Below are 24,929 nucleotides of genomic sequence, written 5' to 3' on the forward strand. Positions count from 1 at the left end.
TGTCCTTTGAGATATATTTATTAGATTGCATAAATTAGTCAAAAAACCTAGATTGATTTATAGCCTTGCTTGTGATATAGACATGAAGAATCAGAAAAAGAAGAAATTCCAACACAGGGATTTAGATACATGCTTTTATAAACAGCATATTTGTTATTAGTACAATATAAGAACAATATTCTTAACATATTTAAGAATAAAAACATCTAGAACATAAAAATGTTGTGGATCCCCATTTATTTTACATTAAAATAAAACTGTAAAATGATTTTTTTTTTTTACAAAAAATATCAAAAAAGCTTAGTTTAATTAGTTTTACAGTAGTTGATGACAAATTATGGCAGTTTTGCAATGTACATACAATGCTGCTTAAAATAAGACAGGGCGTATTGATCTGCTCAAACAGATCTGATAATCTAATTATTTTAAGCTTAGATTGACCAATAGAAGGCAATAAGGTTGAGCCTGATACCCTGTGTTCTTTAAACTAAAATAATTTAACATTAGGGGGCAGCAGAAGAGCTTTGTAAAGTGCCTTCCTGTTTCATTTTAAGCAGGGAAAATTTTGTGTCCAACGCCTCAAAAATACCATTCATAAACAGACAATATAAGCATAAGAACTCCATGATGGATCAAAGGATCAGTGACTTGTACAGAAAAAGCTATCTTTGATTGTATTGTTTCCCACTTTGTACTCATGCAAAATAACATGAAACAATTGATGAGATTGACATTCCCTTTTACACACTTTACATAGAAGAGGCATAAAGACCATTTTTATCGTCACCACCAGTAATAAAATGCTCAGATTTCTTTTAAAGAGTTCCACACATCATCTTTGATTAATTTAAGAACATGTTATATTGAATAAAAGTATTTCACATTAATTTGACAATTAAAACAGGGCACCAAAATGTACACACAAAACATCAATATATACAATAAGATACAAAATGTCTTCAATCCAGTGTAGATACTGAGGCTATTGGTGTTTAGCTGATAAATACGTAATGCTTTATAAATACAATGTGCTTTTTATTTTGGAACTACAGTACCTTTGTATGTGTGTGTGCGCGCGTTTAACTTTATGCGGGCATGACTCAGAAGTAGGTGGCAGTGTAATATAGAAGCAGTCGTTATCAGGCCTCATTATCCAGAGCAAATAAAATCAACTAAGATTTAATTAAACCGCTTTAATTCTTTAAACGGTCTTCTAGCAACCCAGTGGTTAACAGGTTGAGATTTGAAGCTATTCCAACGACAAATCCTTGTTTCATTGGCAGTGTGAAATATATGCCCATGCCTACAGACCATTGGACACTTAAATTCAATTGCTTAGGCAAAATGCAATAATGTACCTTTTTTATTTACTTTGGAGGGACTTGGCAATTTCTTGGCAAGCAGAAAGCACCCATTTAATAATCATTAACTATTACTAAATTAAAAATATTTCTAAATTCCACAATAACCTCCAAAATATTAAGAGCACACTTGAACTCTCTTTTCATTCTATAGGAAATTATTTTTTGTAATAGTCATTACACATTACTACAAGCTTGGCCTTCTCACATGAAAAAAGTTCAAAATGAGTCCCTAATGCCAGCCAACCCCACACAGATGCAATTCATCATAAATGTCTTAATAATTGTAAATGTCCAAAAAACCCAAAAGTAATGTTAGATTATAATTACTGCTGATGTAAAGTACTTCTCAGTAACTACATTACTCCCATTAAAACCCTCTGTGTCTTAAAATCTGGACCTATAGCTATCCGCAGGACTGGTATTAGAAATATATTCCAGTTTGAAATAACAATAATGTGCGCTTTACCCCTTCAAACTGTCCAATTTATATCATCTTCATGTTAAACTTTCGTGCTCCTCCTTGACCCCCACTGGCAGCCGGACCATCTACCTTTCTGAATGAATACTCTACTGAGAAATTGTTCTTGTGTTGACCTCGTCCTCGGCTCCACACAAACAAGAGAATGAAACAGAAAAGCACAACACCCAAAAACATAATACAACCCATTGCTGTGGACACCAGGATGGTCTTAAGATCCAATGTGAACTTCAGGAAGACACGCGTGTCATTTAAGTTAGTGTCATTAAGATCACCCACATAGTAGGTGCGATTCGCTGCCAGAGCACCATCCAGTGGCAATCCACTGACTGTCAGGGTGGCAAAGTAGGTATCGTTGCCACCAGCATTGCTTGCTATGCAGATGTAAGTGCCGCTGTCTGTTACCTGGGCGTAACGGATCTCCAACGTACCTTCAGGCAGGACAATGATTCTCCCAGTACTCTTGGTGGTGATACGTCGGCGCTGAGGTGAAATCCAAAAGATGACCGGAGTTGGGTCTCCATCTGCTCTACATACAAACGACACTACCTGGCCTTCACGTGCCGTCATCTGTTGCAGCTTGCGGTTACGAATTTTGGGCCGCTGACAGGTGAAATGATCAAAGAGCGCAGAGTCCGAAAAGGTACTAAGTGCTTTTCCTCGCACTTCCAAGGGTGTGGCGCAAATGGGCGACTTTCCGTTGAAGTTGAGGGTTTTACGGCGCTGCAGGATCCACAGTAGGCGGCAGTCACAGGACAAAGGATTCCCATCTACACGTAACGTCTCCAGCGTATTGACCGAGTGGAAGGATCCCTCCTCCAAGGTCACCAACCCATTGTTCGACAAGTTGAGCAACCGTATCTGTTGCAGGCCTCCAAGACCATAGGGCTGCACTGATATCAAGTTGGTACCAACTAGGTGCAGTTCTTTCAAGCGGACAAGGTCCCTCAAGGCCCAGGACTCAAGAACCGAGATGGGGTTGTAAGACAGATTGAGGCTAGCCAAGTGAATCAGGTTGCGAAGAGCACCCGTAGGCACGGTGGAAATGTTGGTATTGGTAATTGAGAGCCAAGACAGGTTGAGACCTTGGAAGCTGTGCGGAGAGATGTACTCAAGGAAGGGCCAATGGTCAATCTCAAGAGCCCGCAGTCCACCCAGTTTGCGAAAGTTCTGCTCTTCCAACGAAGAGATACTGAGGTAGCGTAATCGAAGAGTCACCAAGCCTCGAAGGTAGGAAAGAGACTGTCCAGTTATAGAAGTCAGATTGCACCTCTCTATGGTTAGCTCCCGGAGTCCAACCAATCCCAGGAAAGCCTTGTTTGAAATGTACACCAGGTCATTATCACCAACCTCCAAATTGCGGAGGTTCCTCAAGTCCTGGAAGGTGAAGTCTAACAGGATGACCAGTTTATTCCCACTTAGGTCCAGAGTGGTGAGGTTGGTGAGACGTGAAAAGGCACCCATGGGCACGAGTTTAAGCTGGTTGGCTCGCAGACGCAACACTCTAAGATTAAGCAAGCTGGAGAAGGCATTAGGCTCCAATACGCTGATGAGATTCTCACTCAAGTCTAGCTCCTCAAGTCTTGAGAGAGTCGCCAATTCATTGTACTCCACCCAGCGTAAACTGTTGCAGCTTAGATCCAGGAGCCGTGTGTCAACCGGGATGCCCCCAGGAATAGATCCCAGGCGCTTGTTCTGGCACATTACAGCTCTCTGATGAGAGATGCAGTCACAGCGCTGTGGGCAGCTCTGACCATGTGTTATGGATGCAGCGGTTAGGAGCACAAGCAGCCCCGGTAAGCTCAGGCATGGACAGCCCGCCATGCCCCTTCCCTACCTTACAGGGGCTGAATCACTGCACCTCACACCTAGAGACAAGAACACAAAAAAACAGGTATTGATGAATCATGATTTTTGCAACTCTCAACTATAACCACTTCTAAAAAAAACACTTCTTAGCGTAAAAAAAGCCTACCCATTTCTCACCAACATTTATGTACGAGCATGTACAGTATAACTACAGGGTATATACAGGAATCATGGAGTTAAATTTAAAAAAAGACTTTTTAAGACTCTTTCAAGTTTCCATTCATTTTAAGACCACTTCAAGTTTTAACCGGTTACATCGGCGACACTTTAACTTACATTTACTACATATATTGATTGTAAGATAGCACAACTAAACAGTCTTAGTTTGTGATAATTCCTTATCAAAGCAACATAATTCAGAAGGGTGGGAACGAAGCAAAAGAGAATTAATTGACAAATTAGTACAATTCTTTGAACAAATATACATAATGAAAAGATACAAAATTTAAAGGTGCACTGTGTAATTTTTAGCGCAATCTAGAGGTGAGGTTGCGAACTGCAACCAACAGAAGTTAGGTTGGCTGACAGGAAAAGATGAGGATTCTTTACAAAGAAAAATTAAGAAATTAGGTTTACTTAATTAATCAGTAAAATACTACTGTTACTTGTTCATCATTGTGTCAGTGTTTTATTCGCTGACTTAAGCTAGCTTTTTCTTTTAGCTTCTTTTGCACGAAGAACAACATCGTGACGAAACGCATTTTGTCCGTTCAGGGCCACTGTAGAAACATGTCGGCGCATTTCAATGTAAGGGGACCCACGGTGTATGTAGATAGAAATGGCTCATTCTAAGGTAATAAAAACATAACAGTTCATTAATAAGTAAAGTCTTTATACACCACTCAAGACATAGTTATGTATATGATATTGCATTTCTGTCAACAGATCCTCCTAAATTTTACACAATGCATAAGACCCCGGCCCCGCGGACACCCTGAACTATATCTAAAGTTGTTTTAAAAAACATAGGCCATAAGAAAGTTGTGCTGGATGCAACACATTTTCAGACACTTTCTTGCAGTTAAATTAGTGTTTTACAAGCAGTAAAACTGCAATTTTAATGAATTTAAACTCCAAACAAAACACAAATAAGGCTCAGCACTACTTTGTGTACCTAACTGGGGTATTTCTGCTTTTCTATAACCACCACCTACTGTCAGGAAGTGAATTTGCATTTCCATTCACCCCATCTAACATTTTGTTTGCATATTTCTGAGCAGACAAGTTGGATGATGATATTGCACCAAATTTTATGGCCAACTTTGTCTTGGTGAGAACAGGTATTTAAACTGTAAGCCACTGAAACATCAAGTGGTTAAGTTTAAATGCAATATGAAACAGAAACTTGATAGTTTCTTGACTAAACTTGACTAAAAAATAAAAGGAGAACAAGTATGTCATGAGCACTTTACACATGAACATTCAAAAATCTCAGATGGCTTAACCCCCTCTTTAAGATCATGACTTTTTTTTTCATCTTTATAAGCCACGAAATAAATGTACTGTAACAATCTTTGAGCTAGGGATGGCTTCAAAGTTACTATGATTATGCCGATTTCTGCTAGTTAGCATTTCAATAAAAATACATAAAAGCTAAATATTTTAATGTCAACTTGATAATGTCAATCGAAGACATACCAGTCAGTGCATTTTTAATCAAATCTTGAACATTTAGGCCCACACTGGTGCTAAAGCTTAACATAATGAGACTCACCTTGGGTTCAGAAGTTTATTAGTCCAATCTCTGAGTACCAGGATATTATTGAACATTTAACAGTGGTATTTCAAGATGTTCCCGTGCACAACTCTTCTTCTCCCTCCCCCCATCATCTCTGGTAACCCAAACACATGAACAGCCCCTGGTTCAAACCCATATCAGTTGACACTAAGAAGCTGTCCAATCAGCATAGACAACTGCTTCAAACAATCAGCAGTGACGTGAGTGAGGTGAATAGAAAACTACACCTGACTATGACTCAGGTGTCATGGGTCATTATGTCAGAAAATCATGAATACTAATATTATAGGCAACGATTAACACCCTGTCACTTTTCTTTCCACCCCGTCTCTCCCCCTCAGAGATGTCAACAAACCATATTTCAACAGCTTATTAAATTTAATTGTCTTCAGGAAAGTGCTCCCATACGAATTTATATGTCATGCTGACGTGCAATAACTCCAGATAGCTGGAAGAGAGGTGCTCTAACTATATGTTTGCATAGTTTTTAAAACATACATTTAAAATGATATTGCCCCCTGAAAGGATCTTTTAAATTAAAACTAATAATTTACATTTACACATTTACTCACTCTCATGTCATTCCAAACCTGTATGACTTTATTTTCTTCTGGAGAACACAAAAGATGATATTTTTGAAGAAAGTTTCTGGTCCATACAATTAACATTAATAGAGCCCAAAACCAACATTGGACCCCATTGACTTTCAATGTATGGACAAAAAACACTTTTTCAAACTATATTTTGTTCCACAGATGTCAGTCATACAGGTTTAGAATGACATGAAAGTGAGTAAAAATTAATCTGTAACAATTTTGAAATACATTTTAGTTCCAATTTTAGCCTCATCTGCCATGGAATGTAAATGGATCTGGCCTCGACCTGATATTGTCAGGAGTAAATGAGAGACATTGCTACCTCTTAGCTCTGTTGTTCACCTCAGCAAGGTAGCATGTCACCTGAGAATTACATAACAGCTGTTAGTCGATACGTGAAGGGCAAATCAAGCAATTAGTGTTTTTTCCCATAACAGCTGTTGAGAGGCTGGTTAATACATAAAATATTGATACAAGAGACCGTCAATGTTCATATATATATATATATATATATATATATATATATATATATATATATATATATACATATATATATATATATATATATATATATATATATATATATATATATATATATATATATATATATATATATATATATATATATATAAGGAAAAACACTTCTGCAAAATCTAAAATAGGACCCAAAAAAGTACTTGGACATTCTAATCACACGTACAAATGTCTAAATTGCATTAAAAGCTAAATATCTCACCAACTGGGGATTTTAAGTGTGTAGTCAATCACATGAACCATGTTCTGTTCACATTTGAAAACCACAAATACCCAAATTTTTTTAATTTAAAACCTACCAAACTAAATTTTTGGGGGAGTGCTTTGGTTGAAAAGTGTGTTATAATTCTTTAAAATAAATGTCACTTAACAGTGTTATTGTTAAATAAAAATAAAACTACAAAAAAATATTTTTCGTTAATTGAAATAAAGCTAGAATAAAATATAAATATTAGAAAACTGATCAAATAATAATACTAAATATACTAAATACTAAAATAATACTAAAATAACACTACAGTAGTTTGATATTTTGTTATCAAATGCAATGATAAATTCAGTATGTAATTTACCATTTTAAGTCTACTTAAGTTAAGTGTACTTTTGGGGTACTTTTTTATCTTTCGTCTCTTTATGCAACCATAAGAATCCTTAAATTAACACATCCTGTGGAACCATACTATTTAGAGCAAAACGAAGTGAAAAGGAATGAAAAACATTCAAAATTTTTGAAGGAGTACTTGTTTTGAGTGGGAAAAACATGTAACTAGGTGGTGCTTGATGTTCCTGTCGAATTCAGGATATAAACAAGACCAGGTTTAATGATGAGAAAGAAAAAATAGCAGCATAAGCGCAGGCTGAAATCGCACAAACATCAGAGAGAAAAGTCTATCTGGGATTGGGGGAAAAAAACAATTAAACAGATGATACGGACCGGGAGCAATTAAGGCAACCTAGTACCTTAATTAGAGAGAAAGCACATAAAAAGGAATAATGAACGCACACACTGGAAGGGGAAAAAAACTCTAGGGCAGGTGCGAGGACTCATGGAGCGGCCGTAAGCTGAAGGGAAGTGTGTGGAGGCGTCAACTTTCCCATATTTCACCACTGGATCTGCACTAGTTTAGTGCTGCTGATGGCACTCTTCAACTCACATCGATTTCAAATGCTGCCCACACATCTCTTTACATAACCGTACATATCCTCCTCATTCTGTCTCTCGTTGCTCCGCAAGCCCATCTATCATCTGCAGCTCGGGGAAACCTTACAGTGGCCAGTGAGGAGACAGTCAGTCGGGATGAAGCGGAGCGAGAATGAGGAAGGGGCAAATGACAGATGCTCAGGGTGAATGTGGACTCCCTGGAGGGGCCGTCTCAAGGGGAAGACGTACTCCAAAGAGGCAACGGTACCCTTGGCCAAACAAAAGCTGACAAGGGCATCAGTGTGTTAGCTGGAGAACAGGAGCCAACTGAGACCAGGGATGTTAGTGGATTCAGCAGATGTTTGGGAGTTCAAGGAGATGACAAACAAGGAGCAGAGACTTTCGTCTCTTCTTCACTTTCGTTTCGTCTACAACTTTCGTTCTTCTGTGGAACACAGAAGATGATATTTTGAAAAAAAAAATTTTGTTGTTCATACAATGAAAGTCAATGGGGTCCAAATGTTATTTTTGGACCCCATTGACTTACATTGTGTCAACAAAAACAGTGTTCAAATGATCTTTTATGTTCCACAGAAGAAATAGCCATACAGGTTTGGAAAAACAAGAGTATTAGTAAATTATATAAAGATACTGATCAGAAAGTAATCGAAAATTTAACAGCAGTTGAAAATGAAAGACTTTATGGGTTACGTTTCAACCAAGCGGCAACATTCTAATCTGAAAAATGAAGCCTACCCGGAAGTGCGAAAAACTGCAATACATCGAAAATCCGCTAGGGGCAGGTCCCGAAAGGGAGCAAATGTCCATAGACCCCCATGTTAAAATGTCCGTTTTCACAGCATAAATTCATGTTTTTACAGGTTGGTCCCATGGACTTTTATTGTATTTTTCGATAGGTTCCGAGTGCCTGACAACTGTGAGGGGGGTGAATTTTTTCTAACTCGTTAGTTTAGATCGTAATTAGATATAAAATGTATGACAAATAAGGGGCGTGGTTAACTTTGATTGACAGCTTGATTGACAGCTGATAACGAGCATAGGCTGCGCCGAGTGGAATTCCTGAAATTTGACGTCTCGGCCATGATCTGACACAACACATCATACCACCTCTGTATCCTTTCTGAACACAAGATTTTCCAAGATGGCGCCGCCCATACCCCCCATAAACGGCCTCAAAACCGTTCTTCAGAAAGTCTATGGGTGACGTCACAGACGCTTTGTCCATATTTTTTACAGTCTATGGTTTCAACATGCCCCTGGAAAACGATCCCGACACTGAAAAAAGTCAGTCCCACCCAAAAATCGCAACTCAGTTGAGGCGGATGTTTGGAAAGCATGTTTATACCAAACTTACGCTCTAAAACTACAAATAGTTTAGTTGTAAATGAAACCGAAATCAGGCTGTTGTTTAAATAAATAAATATATACACTGTATGTTTCAGTTTTAACGTAAGAATATGAACATGAATAAAATCATATCACCTTTAACAAAGGAAGGTTAAAAGCATTCATGAAACTTCACCTGATCTGGTTCATGAACAGACATGCTAATCAGCTAAAAGCTAATAAGCGATGACAAGCTATTGTAGAAGCAGCGCAGAACAATCACACACAACTCTTGAGGGGATAGAATATCAATTGTGTTTCAGGGAAGAAAGACAATAGTTCACCGCAAACTGGGAACATGACTTGTTTAACATGCATATTTAATACAGGTGAGAATAGTAAGGCCACAATGCTACTATTGATTGGCACTGCTCAGTTTCCTGATGGGATGAATTATTTAGATTATCATGGTCTATGAACATGACCTACCAGAACAAAGACACTGACCACGGCTCCTTGATGGACCTCCTCCAACAAGAATAGTGATGTAAAGACTTGAACATTCGCTCTTTTATTGGCTCACTATCCTGTGAATAAATTGATGTATGCTCTACTTGACAGCTGCTTGGCAAGGCGCTTAATGCTGGTTTTATCTTGGCTCATTGAAGTCGGGTTAGATGATCTGATCCTTGGCTCCAGCTAAGATGTAGAAGCTGGATAATTAGGTTAAAAATTTGGATTGGTACCGACTAAATGTGGGAATCAAGACAGCAGAACGTAAACGGACAACCATTGCTGGCATCATCTTCATAGTGTTGTTTTCAGTGATCACATGAAAGCTGAATAAATAAGATTACCAGTTTGTTAGGATAGGACAATATTTGGCCGAGATACTACTATTTGAAAATATGGAATCTGAGGGTGCAAAAAAATCAAAACATTGAGTGAATGCAGCAGAATCACGAACATAAATGGACAAGTTTAAAGATAAAGTTGTCCATTTATGTTCGCGATTCTGCTGCATTCACTCACAAAAATAAATGCTTTATATGTTTACGGTAGGAAATTTACAAAATATCTTCATGGAACATGATCTTTACTTAATATCCTAATGATTTTTGCCATAAAAGAATAATTTTGACCCATACAATGTATTGTTGGCTATTGCTACAAATACACCCATGCGACTTGTGACTGGTTTTGTGATCCAGGGTCACACATGTGACGAAGGCCAAAAGGTCTTGACCTTGAGAGAATATACAGTTCTCATTAATAAAATGAATTAGTTTCATTACCAGATGTACAAACGCTATTTACAGCCACTTTCCATTGGCATATTCTCACACAGTTTCTCCACAGGATGTTGGGAATGGTATTGAAAACAATAGCTGTTGGCCAAAAAGTCACACGTATGTGAAAAATGGAGAGAAACCAATGACGCAAGTCTTGCCATTCTCACAGTTTTGTCTGACTCACAACCTTCAGGCCATCTGACTCATTTACACCATTATAATGGAAAGTCTTCAATATACACCAGTATTAAAGCACAACTTTGAGTTGCAATTTAATGATTTTGTCATTAAAGGTCCATTTGCCTTTACTGAACAATGATCACATGAGCCTTTATCACAAACTGAAAGCATATTTATTTTGGGACTCATATTAAAATGTTAGGCCATTCACACTTTGCATAAGCATGTTAGCATTTTTTAAGTATAATATTTAGTTCTGGCAAATATTGTCGATATTCACTCCAACAGCACTGGGATTAGCAGGTGGGAATTTAGCAATTCTTTCTGCAAATTACGGCGTTAATATAGATGGTAGCGACAAGTGATTTGTCTTTGTGAACAAGTCAATGACTTACCATTGATTAAAAAACAAAGTCATTTAAAAATTAAACAAGATTTTTTATTATTATTAAGTCACTGAATCATTCACTGAAACCCATTTGTTAAAAAAAAAAAAAACACAGAACGTTCCCATATGGTTCACATTTGGTTATTTTTTGGGAACCAAATAAGTAACCTTCCCACAACATTGCAGTGAGTTTATATATATATATATATATATATATATATATATATATATATATATATATATATATATATATATATATATATATATATATATATATAGGCTAACTTAAAGATAAGCTACACAGAATGTTCTCTAAAGATTTTTTTTTATTTTTTTATTTTTTTATAACCATAAAATATTCTTTCCAGAACATTGCAGGGAGGTTTTTTCGAATAACCCAAGGAGAACCCATATAGAATGTTCACTACTGGTTGTTTTTAGCTTATATTTGTGCAAACCTAAAAAGAACATTCTATTTCCGTGAAGAAAACTTTCCTGGCCAACCAAAAAGGAATCTTAAAAATTCATCTTAAACATTCCAGGAAACAAAAACTAACATTCTCAGAATGTTCTGGGAAGCAAACATTGTTAGCTGGGTGTCTTTATGAGTCAGTGAATCATTTACTAAAACCAATCGTTTAAAACACTGATTCATTCAGGCAAGTAAACAAGAGGCTGTCTTTGATATTGAGTAATTGAATCATTCAGTGTGTCATTCAAAAACACATATGCATTCATTTAAACATCACTTCTGGTTGATTTTCTGTGGTTCGTTCTGAGCTATTTCCGTTTTAAGTTCAAATAGTAACTGCAAATATTTCATCTAAAATGTAAGTTACTCATTATTAACATCTTGTTTTTTGTTTTTCAACATTCACAAGTCACTGGAGTGTGTTCAGTGAAGTAGCTCAGATTACAATGATGGTGAATGTCATACTCCGTTATGGCATGACTCATCAGATTTAACTCAGCACAACACGTCCAAGAGAGCCCAAATCCTGAAGCATTTCCGAATTTATTATATTTATATTTATTCAATTAATTTGTGCCTATGGTATCATCTTTAAAATGTCAAAACGCACACCACACAATATTTTCCACCATATATAAATGACCTTCCGCTTCTGTATATCACAAAATCGGTTCTGCTTGTATTTACGCAGTGACTAATGAGTTCCACTGGGTAGTCCAGGTCCTAGCAGCACTGCAGTCAGCATGCATGTGGACAGGGAGTAAAGTAGGTCAGCCATGTATGACACCCCTGGCATTTGGGCACAGTCAACAGTACCCGTAAATTAACATCCTCTCTGTAAGCCCCTGCAAATTGAGACACGGCACTGACAGGAGTGCTGCTAGTCACTTGATGTGTTAGGGATGCTCAAAGCTGAGGAAATAAATTAAGAGGATTACAGCAGTGGTATAAAGATTGTGATTACACACGAGTGCGGTGTCAACTTAAAGCATTTATTACCATGACTCGATGTTATGAATTTGACCGCTAGCATGAAACACCATCAACTTTTGAGTATGTAATAAAGTCATATAAAACTAAGCGGAATATGGACACAAAGTAACTAGTTAAAAAGTAACCCCCAAGGTTAGGTAACCCCCTAGAGGTTCTGACAAAATGTTAATTTAAAAATGTTTTTTTTGTTTAATTATTAAAAAAATTGGTTTGAATGAATGATTTAATGGCTCACTCATAAATACTTCAAATTTGTTCAAAAACGCTGATTCATCAAGTAATGAAGCATTACTGGTTGAATCAGTGTTTTTGAAAGAATCTCTTAAATAAATGATTCAATGACAAATACATTTTTTAACAGTCACTTGTCGCCACCTGCGTAACAATGCTACAACCTTTAATTGAGGCATCAAGTTACTTTCAAAAGGTGATTTACCCTATTTTGATTGCTATATCAGTGTATCCAAACTATAAACTTATTACAAAATAAATTAAATATATAAATAAAAGAGATATCCTTACCAAACTACCCAGAGATTAATTATGCAGTCTTCATAAAAGTCTTAAAAGTCTAGATTTTTTAAAAGTCAAGGGAAAAAATGGCAAGAACAAGTGGAAAGCGTTCAAAGTAATAAAAAAACATCCTCATGCAAGAAAGGACGCATCTAATTATGATGCCTTCCACCATGAACCTCTCGAGATACTTATCCTAACTGCCAATTCATTGGCACAATTGACTCTTGGGGCCAATTACACGTAAACACAAGGCAATAAAATTACAACGCATTCCATTAGGGGGCGAATATAACACTGAAGTTGCATAAGCTTTTAATTAGAAAGACGCGAGAGCTGAAGCCTGGTATTGCATGAGAAATGTCTTTGGGCAGTGTCAGAAAAGGCCATGGCCTAGCTAGGTCACAATGCGGAGGTTGGACGCTGTCCTGCGGTCGTCTCTTTGGCTTGAATGGATAGATGACACCCTTCACTGGCTGGCATTCTAACCCTGTCAAAACGAATCACTTCAGACTGCCTGGCCAAGGTTAGCTTAGCTTTCCATGTGATTTTGGAAACACTGTAACAAAAAAAAAAATTTTTTTACAAAATGTACAATATCTGATAGAGAAATAGATTTACTTCCCCTGATTCTTTTGAAGAATAACTGTAGTCTTGTTTAATAACCTTTTAAGAAGGCCAGGACACATCAGGACTGATTAGCATTGATGCTACAAATGCAAATAGCTACAAATACATTCACATTTACACTCGTTGGATCGCCTGAAATGCATCTTACTTGCACAGGATCTTAGTGCAGCACTGAGCTAATGGGCTAATAGATAAGCTAGATTTCATTCAGTCAAAGCATGACCTTTGGTTGAGATTTGCCATACTTTCCTGCAAGTTGCAGCAGCTGCAAGGACAATCGAATTAAAAGTCATGCACAGGGTTTGCCAACAGCCGGAGGGGGCTGTTGGCAAACCCTGTGCATGACGTTTAATTCGCCTTTAATCAATGTTCTCGCAGCTTACAAATCAGCAAGAGCAATTAGACACTATTAGCTGGAGTTATCAAGCACCAGTGAAAACCGCTTCTTATTCTCCTGCTGCATGAAAGCTGATGTTCAGTCTTTATCTCAGTAATTTACCCCGTTCCTCACAATTATCAGAAGCCTTTGGCAAAACCCCACAAATTCACCTCTGACATAGTGGCTCCATTTAAAAAAACTAGAAAGCTGCCTTGCTGTCTACATAGGCAGCATCCTAGCCATTATGGAACTATATATGTGACTGATTCAGAACCCACTACATAGGCAGCAACTCACAAAACAGCACTTCTCACAGGAGAATGTGACTCAGTTAGCATGTTGCTAAGCTAACAGCATGCTACTCTAATAAGAAAATTCTTTACAGAATGAAATACAACTTATAACCTCGTCCACCATCTAACTTATTTTTTACTGAACTTAAGCGCAATGCATTAGCATTAGCTTAAAACAAGGTATCTTAAAAACCAGAATAATTCATATCGAGAGTATGCCTGTGATCCCTTAAAATACTGCCTCTTTAGACAGCTCACTAGGCATTAGAATAAATATGTTTGGGAGATGGAAACCTAAAAAGGCTAGAAATCCATAAACTGGCAGTGAGAATATAATGGCATCTATAAAACTGCAGTTTAACTGTCACTGTCCCACTTACAGGACGTTTGACGCTCTTTTTATTGCCTTTTTTTCCTAGCACATATTTTAGTAATCATCATAAATTAGGTATCATTTGAAAGCTTAACTCAAAATTCATCCGTTTTGAAATCAGACAATGCGTTACCATGGAAACTGTGCTTTTAATCTGATTTCAAAGTGGGCTCCTACCGCTGAAAAAAATCGGGGTTTTTTTTCTAATCTTGAGATCGCATATTGTCTGAAAGGTCTGAGACTCAAGTTTTCATATTTGGTAACTATTTTGTGATAAAAGTGATATGACAGAAATGTATTAATTTGTAACAGGAATCCCCCCCCCCATTTTTGGTATAGCGCCTAAACAAAATCTCATAGGAACTTCCATTTTTGTGGTGATAACTTCAAATTTGGAACATGACTTGGTTTGACATATGGCTTTGATTTTATAGCAGTTTTATAGTAAAAACTATTTTGTTAAATATATATTTTTGTATAAAATAAAATAAATGAATACAGTACATTTAATTTACAGTAAACTTAAACTTCTATACTTTTTTACAATTTAATTTTTTGAAGTGCTTTTACTTCTGCTGAGTGCCTTTTTTAAGAAGAGACCAACCTTAGGTCGGTATTCCAAAGCATTCATGAATCACATCCATTTAAGTTTGGAGAGTGCATTTTCACATCTTCGCTCAAAAAAGGGAGGAGGGGGGGGGGTGACAGTTAAGGGGTTAAGCACTGAGGTTTCGCTGTCGAAACGAGTGTCAAAGAAAAAACTGTTTTTAAAGTGTTTCAAAATCAATGGTTGCTCTAATCTCTGTCTGAGTAGAGTTCAACTGCCTTGAGAAGTTCGAACTCGACTGAATGGCAAAGATGAAGCCTGGCAAATTCACACTGATCAAATCAAACACTCACACTCTTGGCTCACTTTAGTGAATTAAAAAGAGAGATTGTAACTTCTTGACTAGTTTAGCTTTTGATAGAAAATGTACAATGCATACTAGAACATGACTCCATACATTTATCACTGCATTTAGTCGACCAGTATAAATTTGAGAACACATTGACACCCATTTGACACCAGCAGCTGTTGCAGGATAATGAGCCTGAGGTTAAGTTTGGAGTCAAACTTAGTTTCTTGAAAATACAGGGCTATATAAGCTATATATGCTTCAGCTTGAGTTACAGACAAAACATGGGACACCCATTATGACACACAAGCGGAAAAAGCCCTCATTGAAAAAGGACGTAGTCAGGCTTTTGATTGGTGCCGATGGAAGTCAGTTTTGCCTCAAAGTAAAAAAAAACTGGAGATATTGCAACTAGACACATTTTGAGATATGTAGTTCCAATATTGAGAAAAAGTTGCAATTGTGAGATATGAAGTTGCAATTACAGGAGTCACAATGAGAAAAAAAGTCGCAATTGTGAGAATGTCACACGATGAAACAAAAGTCCCAATTATGAGGAAAAAGCTGTAATTAAGATATAGTCGCAATTGTCAGAAATAGGCACATTGTGAGATGTAGTGGCAATCTCGAGAAAAAACTAATAATTGAAGAAATTAAATTTGCAATTGCGAGACAAAAGTTGCAATTACAAGAAATAAAGCTGTAATTATGAGATATAAAATCGCAAATGTCAGAAAGTCATTGCAAAATATAGTGACAATTACAAGAAAAGTCAAAATTGTGAAATATAAAGTCGCAACTAATAAAGAGAAGAAATAAAGCTGCAATTGTGAGAAAGTCACATTGTGAGATTCAGTGTCAGTTACGAGAAAATAGTTGCAGTTCTAAAGTATAAAGTTGCAATTACAAGAAAAAGCGGTTAATATTAAAAAGAAAGTCACAATTGTGAAAAATAATGTCAATTACATTCGATTTTTCTTTTCAACAGGCTTCATTAGAGAAATGTGTCCAGCGCCTCCAACAAATAGGCATCAAGAAATAAGTGCTTGGTTTTATTAAGCAAGAGTGGAGGTAATTCAAACCTTGAATGGGTTTCCTCAAGCTTGCTGGATAATAAGCTTCTCGTGTCTCATTGTAAGACTGATTACCAGCAATTAAGAAAACGCAAAAACACCAGCAGCATCCAAAAGTAATGCTGTTTAACACCCACTCTGTGTCAAACTAGAATTATGAACGTAACCTAAAATGAAATGAAAGCCATGGAGTATATACTTATTTTTGTCAGAAGGGCAGCATAGCACAATGTCCACCCTAGATAGAAATATGACAGGCATGTGCCGGTGTAAAATAGAAGGATTAACCTTTATTACACGGCCGATGTTCTGGGACAGTGGCCCCCGTATTTTTGTTCTGGATGAGAGCCTGGCCTACTTCAGCGTCTTCCTTAATCCTTTGGCACACTGCCTGATTTTGCGGTTTCCAATAACCAGCTCTAATCTCTGCACTGGCTAGACAGCAGTGGCCTAGCGGTGACAGCTGGCAGACTTACACTGTCTCTAGGAAAGAGACCACACGACAGCATGCTAACCAGAAGCAGAGGATGTCCCGTGTAAAACCTGCTGCATCGTTAACGTTTTCGCGCTTTGTGGGATTTATCCACTGATCTATACAAATGACTGGATTACTCATTGCGCTCTAAACTGCCAGTAGGCGGTGAAGCCACCGGAAGTGTTCGAGTGGCCATCTTACTATTCCCTATACCGACAAAGGGCGTCACTGACTTACTGCCAAAACGTTGACCTTAAGTCACCCGATTTTCAGCATATCAGTCACACATGAAATATGTATGGACATTTAGGGCAGGATAAGCGATATATAGAAATCGTTAAGATGGGCGTGTCTACGGCGCACTAACAACACAGGTAACAGAACTAACACAAAATAGATTTCTGCATGAACGTACACATTAAGCATGAACATATATCTGGGATTATTAACAAAAATATACATTAAAATATTACAATACTTACAATCCCCCATTAAATTGCGCTACATTACATTAAAAAGGTTTTAATCTTGGTTTTAATTTAATCTTTAAATCCATACGCGTTATAAGTTGTGAAGTGTGTATATTATTTCCTGATGTCTTTCTGTTGACCAACAACCACTTCAGACTACTGGAGATCTAGGAAACCATTCAAAAGACACAGGTCAGCTCAAATTCTATGGGTTTGCAGACAACAACGTTGTCAAAACGATCCCCGTTGCAAAAATGACTAAAAACGCTTTATTCTGCTGCCAGGCCAGTAGGTGGCGATGTTACTTTGCAAATAAAAACTACGCACCCATAGACTGAATGTAACATGTAATACGCATTCACATGATGTCACCGGTTTTGTGGTTTACACTGAGGCGACAACGGTATAGTAAACCTGTTTTCAAAAGTTCGCGTTTTCAGGCCCCCAAATTGGCATTGTCATGTAAATGAACTGCCAAAATGCATAAAGTTTTCTGTTTTTAGTCGAAAAATTTTGTCATATAAACGGCCCCTTAGTTCAACAAACACCTCTTGTTTTTACAGTGAACAGTGATGAATATTTTTGGGAAACTACTCTCAGGGCAATTATACAGCATGACAGAGCCAGGTTTGGGGAAAGATGGGAAGATAGAGGGGGTTGGGGGAGCATTTGACTCAATAGGAACTTGCCGGTGCTCCCTTTTTACTCCCCTAAGAGCTCAAGCTTCCCCTTTTTGCTGTCACCATATAAATCCAGTGGGTGGGAGCACCGTCTATGCCCCGGCGTTCGTGGGGAATTAGCGCTGAGCCACTGCAAAGGACTGACAATCCTAAGGCCTCTTTGAGAACAGGCTTAAGAGGGGAGAGAGGAAGGAGGATGAAATGAGATATGAAGAACGAAGAAAGTAGCCTACTGAGAAAATCCAGCGCTCGGTACTTTTTTCCAGCAAGCTCTGCAATTTCAAAAGAACTGCAGATCTTTTTTCACTATTTCTAAGTATGACACTTATTGTAAGGACATTATCTAATGACAAAAAATGGTCAAATGCTGAATAATTTGTTATATCTTCAAATGTAAATAATTATGGCTGTTACTCATCAAATCACATACAAAAGTAGTTGTGAACAGTGTTCAAGATACAATAAACACTGCTTGAATACAATGCAAAACATTTTTTTGTTCCAAATGTAAATGATACAATTATTCTTAAATTATTATAAATCATTATTAAAATATTATTATAATTGCATCATAAAATGGTCAACAAGGTCTAACTTAAGCAAAAAAATATTTTGCTATATATGTGTACAGATTTTATTTAATGTTATTATATTTTCAGTATTACAGTAATGAGACATTCTATTGATATTTTGGGGTAAAAATGTGCTTTAATAGTAATGAAAATAATCACATTGCAAATTATATTAATATTCCAGAAAAAGCTGATTATAATAATAAATAATGTCCAGTTTTCTCTTTGAATTTATTAGATTAACACAATGGATTTCCCTGATCAAACAGATCTCCAAATTAAAAATAAATGTATTTTAACATATTTTTCATTCTTCTCTTTCAGTAAAAGCAGTCAGCAAACTGCACAGCTGACCTTACCTGAGAAATGATGTGCGTGTCACAAAAAAAGATGGATTACCCAATTACAATATTGCTTCCTTTCATGCGTGACAGTTTTGAGCTTTGATAGTGTTGCAATTTTACATTACCCCTGATCGAAGACAGACAGTGAAGAACCTGACTGTGCCCTTGACAAATGTCCTTTCAGACTAACTCCACAATGACAGTCTGAAACCAGTCACATCAAAAACACTAGTCAAAGATCGACACAACAATAAAGCCAAGCTAGTGTGAGAGGAAAACACCTAAACATTCAAAGAAAGAAGCACAATAAATTAACACTGAGAATAAATTAGCATTTTTTTTAATAAAGGTAAAATTGAGAATAGTTACAGTATATTTTAAGAAGAGTCAAAATAATGAAAATAAGGAGTAATATTTTGAGAAGTAGTAATATTTTGTCAAAATTATGAAATAAAGTAGTAAAGTGGAAAATATGAGAATAAAAGAGCAATATTTTGAGAAAAGAGTAATATTTTGAGAAGAAAGTGAAAATTATGAGAATAAATGAGTAATATTTTGAGAAAAGTAGCAAAATTGAGGATAAAGGAGTAATATTTTGAGAAACGTAGTAATATTTTGAAAAAGTAAAAACTGAGAATAAAAGAGTAATATTTTGAGAAACGTAGTAATATTTTGAAAAAGTAAAAACTGAGAATAAAAGAGTAATATTTTGAGAAACGTAGTAATATTTTGAAAAAGTAAAAATTGAGAATAAAAGAGTAATATTTTGAGAAGAAAGTGAAAATTATGAGAATAAATGAGTAATATTTTGAGAAAAGTAGCAAAATTGAGGATAAAAGGAAATTCATGAAAATGAAGGAGCATTATTTGGCCGATAGAAATATATTAGAAGAAAAGTCAAAATTATGAAAATAAAGTAGTAATATTTTGAGAATAAAGTGAAAATTATGAGAAAAGGAGTAATATTTTGGGAATAGAAATATTTTGTGAACAAAAGTCAAAATTATGAAAATAAAGTAGTAGGCTACTATTTTGAAAAAGTAAAAACTGAGAATAAAGGAGTAATATTTTGAGAAACGTAATATTTTGAAAAAGTAAAAATTGAGAATAAATGAGTAATATTTTGAGAAAAGTAGCAAAATTGAGGATAAAATGAAATTCATGAAAATGAATGAGTATTATTTGGACGATAGAAATATATTAGAAGAAAAGTCAAAATTATGAAAATAAAGTAGTAATATTTTGAAAAAGTAAAAATTGAGAATAAAGGAGTAATATTTTGAGAAACGTAGTAATATTTTGAAAAAGTAAAAATTGAGAATAAAGGAGTAATATTTTGAGAAACGTAGTAATATTTTGAAAAAGTAAAAATTGAGAATAAAGGAGTAATATTTTGAGAAACGTAGTAATATTTTGTAAACGAGAAAAATTATGAAAATAGGCTAGTCATTAAAAATAAAGTGAAAATTATGAGCAGTAATATTATGAGAATAATATTTTGTGAACAAAAGTCAAAATCATAAAATAGTAATATTTTGAGAATAAAGAGAAATGTTATTAGAATAAAGCAGTAATATTTTGAGAAAAGTAGTCATATTTTGAGAATAAAGTGAAAATGATTGACAGCAATATTGAGAATAGTCAAAATTATGCAAGTTATTTAATAAAGAAAAATCTAAATTATGAGAATAAAGATGTAGAATTACGAGATTAATTTAGTCAAATCAATGAATGAACCGTCTACCACGTTCCAATGTTACATAAAGAAAATCGAAACATTAAAAGAAAGAAACAGACGGAGACATGAACAAAGTGAGAATTTGTAGTTGCAAGAATTTGCTGCCACATGTGGCTTTATGATCACTATGTGTTTTCCATTATAGCTGAATAATTCATCAATGCCTGGCAACAAGCTTGAGATGTTCAAGCGTGCCTGTACTTTCTATTTTAAGTCACATGAGAAATTCATGGCAGGGCCTCTGAAGTCCCATCAGCACTGTCTATTCTGACTTCGGCCTTGCCTAGATGGATGCATTGACATGGGGGTCATTATATTGCCTCCTCGAGACCCTGTGAGCATCCGAACGGCACGCAGACGCAGGAAGTCAAGTGTACGGAGGGTGTCACACCGAAAAGATAAGCTCCGCCCACCTTGGATGCTGTTGCTCGGGTCAGACCAGCAGCTCTGCAGGCATCCCGTCCATCACCGACAAACAAAATCAATTACCTTTAGTCGTTCTTTCTACATCATTCATCCATTTGACAACTAGTAAAACGATATCTGGCAAACTCTCTACAGAGCCGATCCATTTCCACAATGCACAAGAGAATGTTTTTTGGACGCCGCCCCAGTGCCGCTTTCTGAACGCCAGCATGAAGACACCTTGATATGCTGTGTAAACAAACTCTCTTGCTGATTCCACTTTGCTGTGTAGACTTGGAGCGTCATTACAAAACACATCTGATGAAATGATCCAGGTCTTTCTGACAGCTACCGCAGGGGACGGGAAGCAAAAGGGTGTGGGGTTTAAACCGATCTCTCTCACCATCTGTCGCCATATTGTCAAGGACGATCCAATAAAGGAACGTGAACAATTAAACCATCCTTGGGGAACCGGCTGTTTTGCTCACGATCGACATCAAAGCCTCTTCAAGTCCAAAAGTTTCTGGAACAACTATGGCACAGTTTCGTCTACAGAATAAATCGAAAAGATCAACCACGGCTTGTTTACACAGAGGAGACAGGCAGTGAATCTTCAAAAAAAAAACTGAAAAACTGGGACGAAAAAATATGAAATACTACTAAATATTTGATGAAACAGTGTACAAACTGTTCATGTTTCTAAAGTACACTGTAAAAAGTGATCAGTTGACTTGATATAAAGTGAGAAAAGCCGTTGCCTTAAAACGATCAAGTAATAAACTTCATGCGTAATTGAAAAATTTAAGTTATGTGAACTTGACAATTCCACATAACTTATTTTCTCTCGCTTTATTTAAGTCAAGTCAACTGATCACTTTTACAGTGTAGAATTGTCCAACAGCTAAACCAGCAGAAAAGTTTCAAAGAGAGGCAGATTTTTGATAAAATAAAGTTGTAATAAAAAAACTAACCCTCCCACCACGCAACGTCACGAGGGAAAAAAAACTGTAACGTTGTTGAGAATACAAATCTCAATGTTTTGAGAAAAAACATCAATGTTTGGAGAACAAAGTAATAAATTATCAATATTTTGTGAGTAAAGTCAACATTGAGAATAAAGTGGCAATATTTTGTGAATAAAGTTGAAATTAAGATATTATTTTTTGAGAATAATCAAAATAGAATAAAGTGGAAATGATGAGTCATATTTGGAGAACAGTAATATTTTGAAAATAAAGTGAATGTTATGAGAATAAACGAGTAATATTTTGAGAATAAAATGAAAATTTTGGGATTGACAGCAATATTTTGAAAAAAAAAGTCAAAATTAGGAAAAACTCATTTTGAAAAACTAGCAATACGATAACGATATTCGAAATTCTGTAAATAAAGTAGTTATTTTGAGAAAGATCAAAATGGAAAATAAAGACGTAGCATTACAATAGTTAGTAACCACTTAATTCCCTATTAAATTTCTAATTTAACCTCACAATGCTACGATTTCATTCTTGAGAATGTCATAAACGTATTGCTGTTTCATTTGCTTTCAACTCAGAAACCATGTAAGAGTTAAAAAAAAAAGTGTTACACAAAAAGAAAAAGAAAAAAAGAAAACGAAGGCACTACAAATTCACTCCCTGTCATTATCGCACTCATTCCTCCAGCGAATGGATATGAATTATGCTGAAGTGACAGCAGGCTAAACGGCTTTCTCTGCTTCCGTCTCAGCCAGTAAAATTGGCTGATGAAATGAGTCACGACTTTAATGCAGAACAGAGGGGAGATAGAAGTCTTTAAATTGATACTATGAGTCTCATGCGTGGAAATGAGCGGAATACAGTTATTAGACTCTACACATCATTACCCCTCATGACACCGAGCTCCGGGTTGTCTGGCAGAAACTTTGAGGCGCCGCGTTCAAAACGTGGCCTTAATATGTCATCGCTCGGGATTTATCAGATACGGCCAATTGTAGAGCGCAATGAATAATTGATTAAACGTCAACATCGAAGCGGTCAGGAAACATCTATTAATGCCATCTAACGTGAGATATCAGCCTCTTGTGTAACCTGTGGTTGGACTTCCAAACCAGTGGGGCTATTTTGGGGAATAACATTTTAAAAATTAATCAACCTCCATCTGCCAGCAACCGATGAGTGGAAATTAAGAGGACGGCTTATCGAATACCGTCCCATCAAATCAATCTCATCTTGATAGAAGAGGACAAACAGCTTTAGGGCTTGTTTGATGCGTAGGTTGTTAATTCAATTACATAATTAAAGAGCTGGCAGAAATAAAAGGCCCAATGCAGGGCGACACCGAAGACATGCAACCTGAGCCTCACCCTGAACATTAGAAAGTAGCAAAGGACAGTGAAAAGGTAATTCTAGTTCATGACTGAGCAGAGGAACAGCGCTACACGCCGTCCTCCGAACCCCGTGGAAGAAAGTCGAATGTCAAGGGGTTGGAAGAATAAGTCATGTTAAAAGCGAAGATATCGGGGAAAGCATTATGTGAGTCACATTTCCCCACATTGCGATTAAGCGGCACAGGCTGACCTGCCTCAAGCAATAACAGCAACAAAAAAGGGGCAAATGTGCCAGTACAAAGTGAACCAGGGACTATATTCTTGTGTACCATGTAAATACCATAACACATGAATTTAGCACTATAGTAGGCCTACTTTCTTCTGTGGAACACAAAAGGAGATATTTAAAGAACTGAACTGGCTGCTCTTTTCAATGCAGTTACAATCAGTAGCCTTCGGCCCATACGACTAATGCTCTATATTAAAAGCCTTCAGAAGACATATAACTCATTTTTTGTTAACAATCTTGACATCTGCCCTTGCTTTCATCAGCACAAATCAGACAATGTTAGCCTACTACTGTCATTTAGTCCACGCTAAAAAGAAATGCTGGGTTGTTTCAACCCATATTTAGGTCAAATATGGACAAACCCCACCAGTGGTTTAAATTAACGGTTAATTCATTTTTTTTGTGCTCCTCAGAAAAAAATAGTCATATTTGGAACAACATGAGGATGAGAAACTGAGTGGGAAATGGTGAACTAATCTTTTAATCAGGAGACTCACATGCAGCGATCTTTGAACAGAAATTGATATGCAAACCATAACATACTCGTGTGCGCCGCATGTAAAAAATGTTGTTGTACTCCATCGGGAGCCTCAGATATGCAAAATAAAGCCTTGTTCCAAAGCAATGAATAAAACATTAACGATTGACTCAAAACTGCTTTGTCCCCTTTTCATGATTTTTTAAAGTGTCCAATTACTGTACTTTGACTTGAAGGAGGCCCAGTCCTGCGATGATACAGAGGGATCTCAAGCTCATTAAATGTGATACCAAAGAAACTCAGCAGCAGTTTACAAGGGCTCAATGGAGAACACAAGGACTGGAAAAATAACATGAATGCAGACTTAAGTGAGTATGTGCAGTATTAAAGTCCCCATGAAATCAAAATGGACCCCTCTTACTTTATTACGGAATGATGCAGTATTTATTTTAAATGATTTATCCGTGCACGTCATTATTTTTTTTAAACTCATGTGCCCTCGTAATTTTGAATCCAAATCACTTTTTGCAGTAACATCTCTTCTCTTATGACGTGTTTACTGGTGTGAGGTTGCCCTACATTTTTTCTTGTTCGAGAAGCCGTTTCACTCGGATATACGTC

The 24,929-nt window shown here is 36.5% G+C and overlaps 1 protein-coding gene across 1 annotated transcript in view; it reads right to left on the bottom strand.

The window, feature by feature from the left end:
- Positions 1-128: 128 nt before the first annotated feature.
- Positions 129-24,929, bottom strand: part of lingo3a (leucine rich repeat and Ig domain containing 3a) — a 27,079-nt gene continuing 2,278 nt past the window's right edge. The window contains exon 2 of the mRNA XM_081384224.1: positions 129-3,710. Coding sequence (XP_081240350.1) covers positions 1,849-3,666 — 1,818 coding nt within the window. The 5' untranslated portion in view covers positions 3,667-3,710 and the 3' untranslated portion in view covers positions 129-1,848. The remainder of the gene's footprint in view (positions 3,711-24,929) is intronic.

Source organism: Scardinius erythrophthalmus (assembly GCF_964197995.2).
Source record: "Scardinius erythrophthalmus genome assembly, chromosome: 14".
Taxonomy (NCBI): Eukaryota; Metazoa; Chordata; class Actinopteri; order Cypriniformes; family Leuciscidae; genus Scardinius; species Scardinius erythrophthalmus.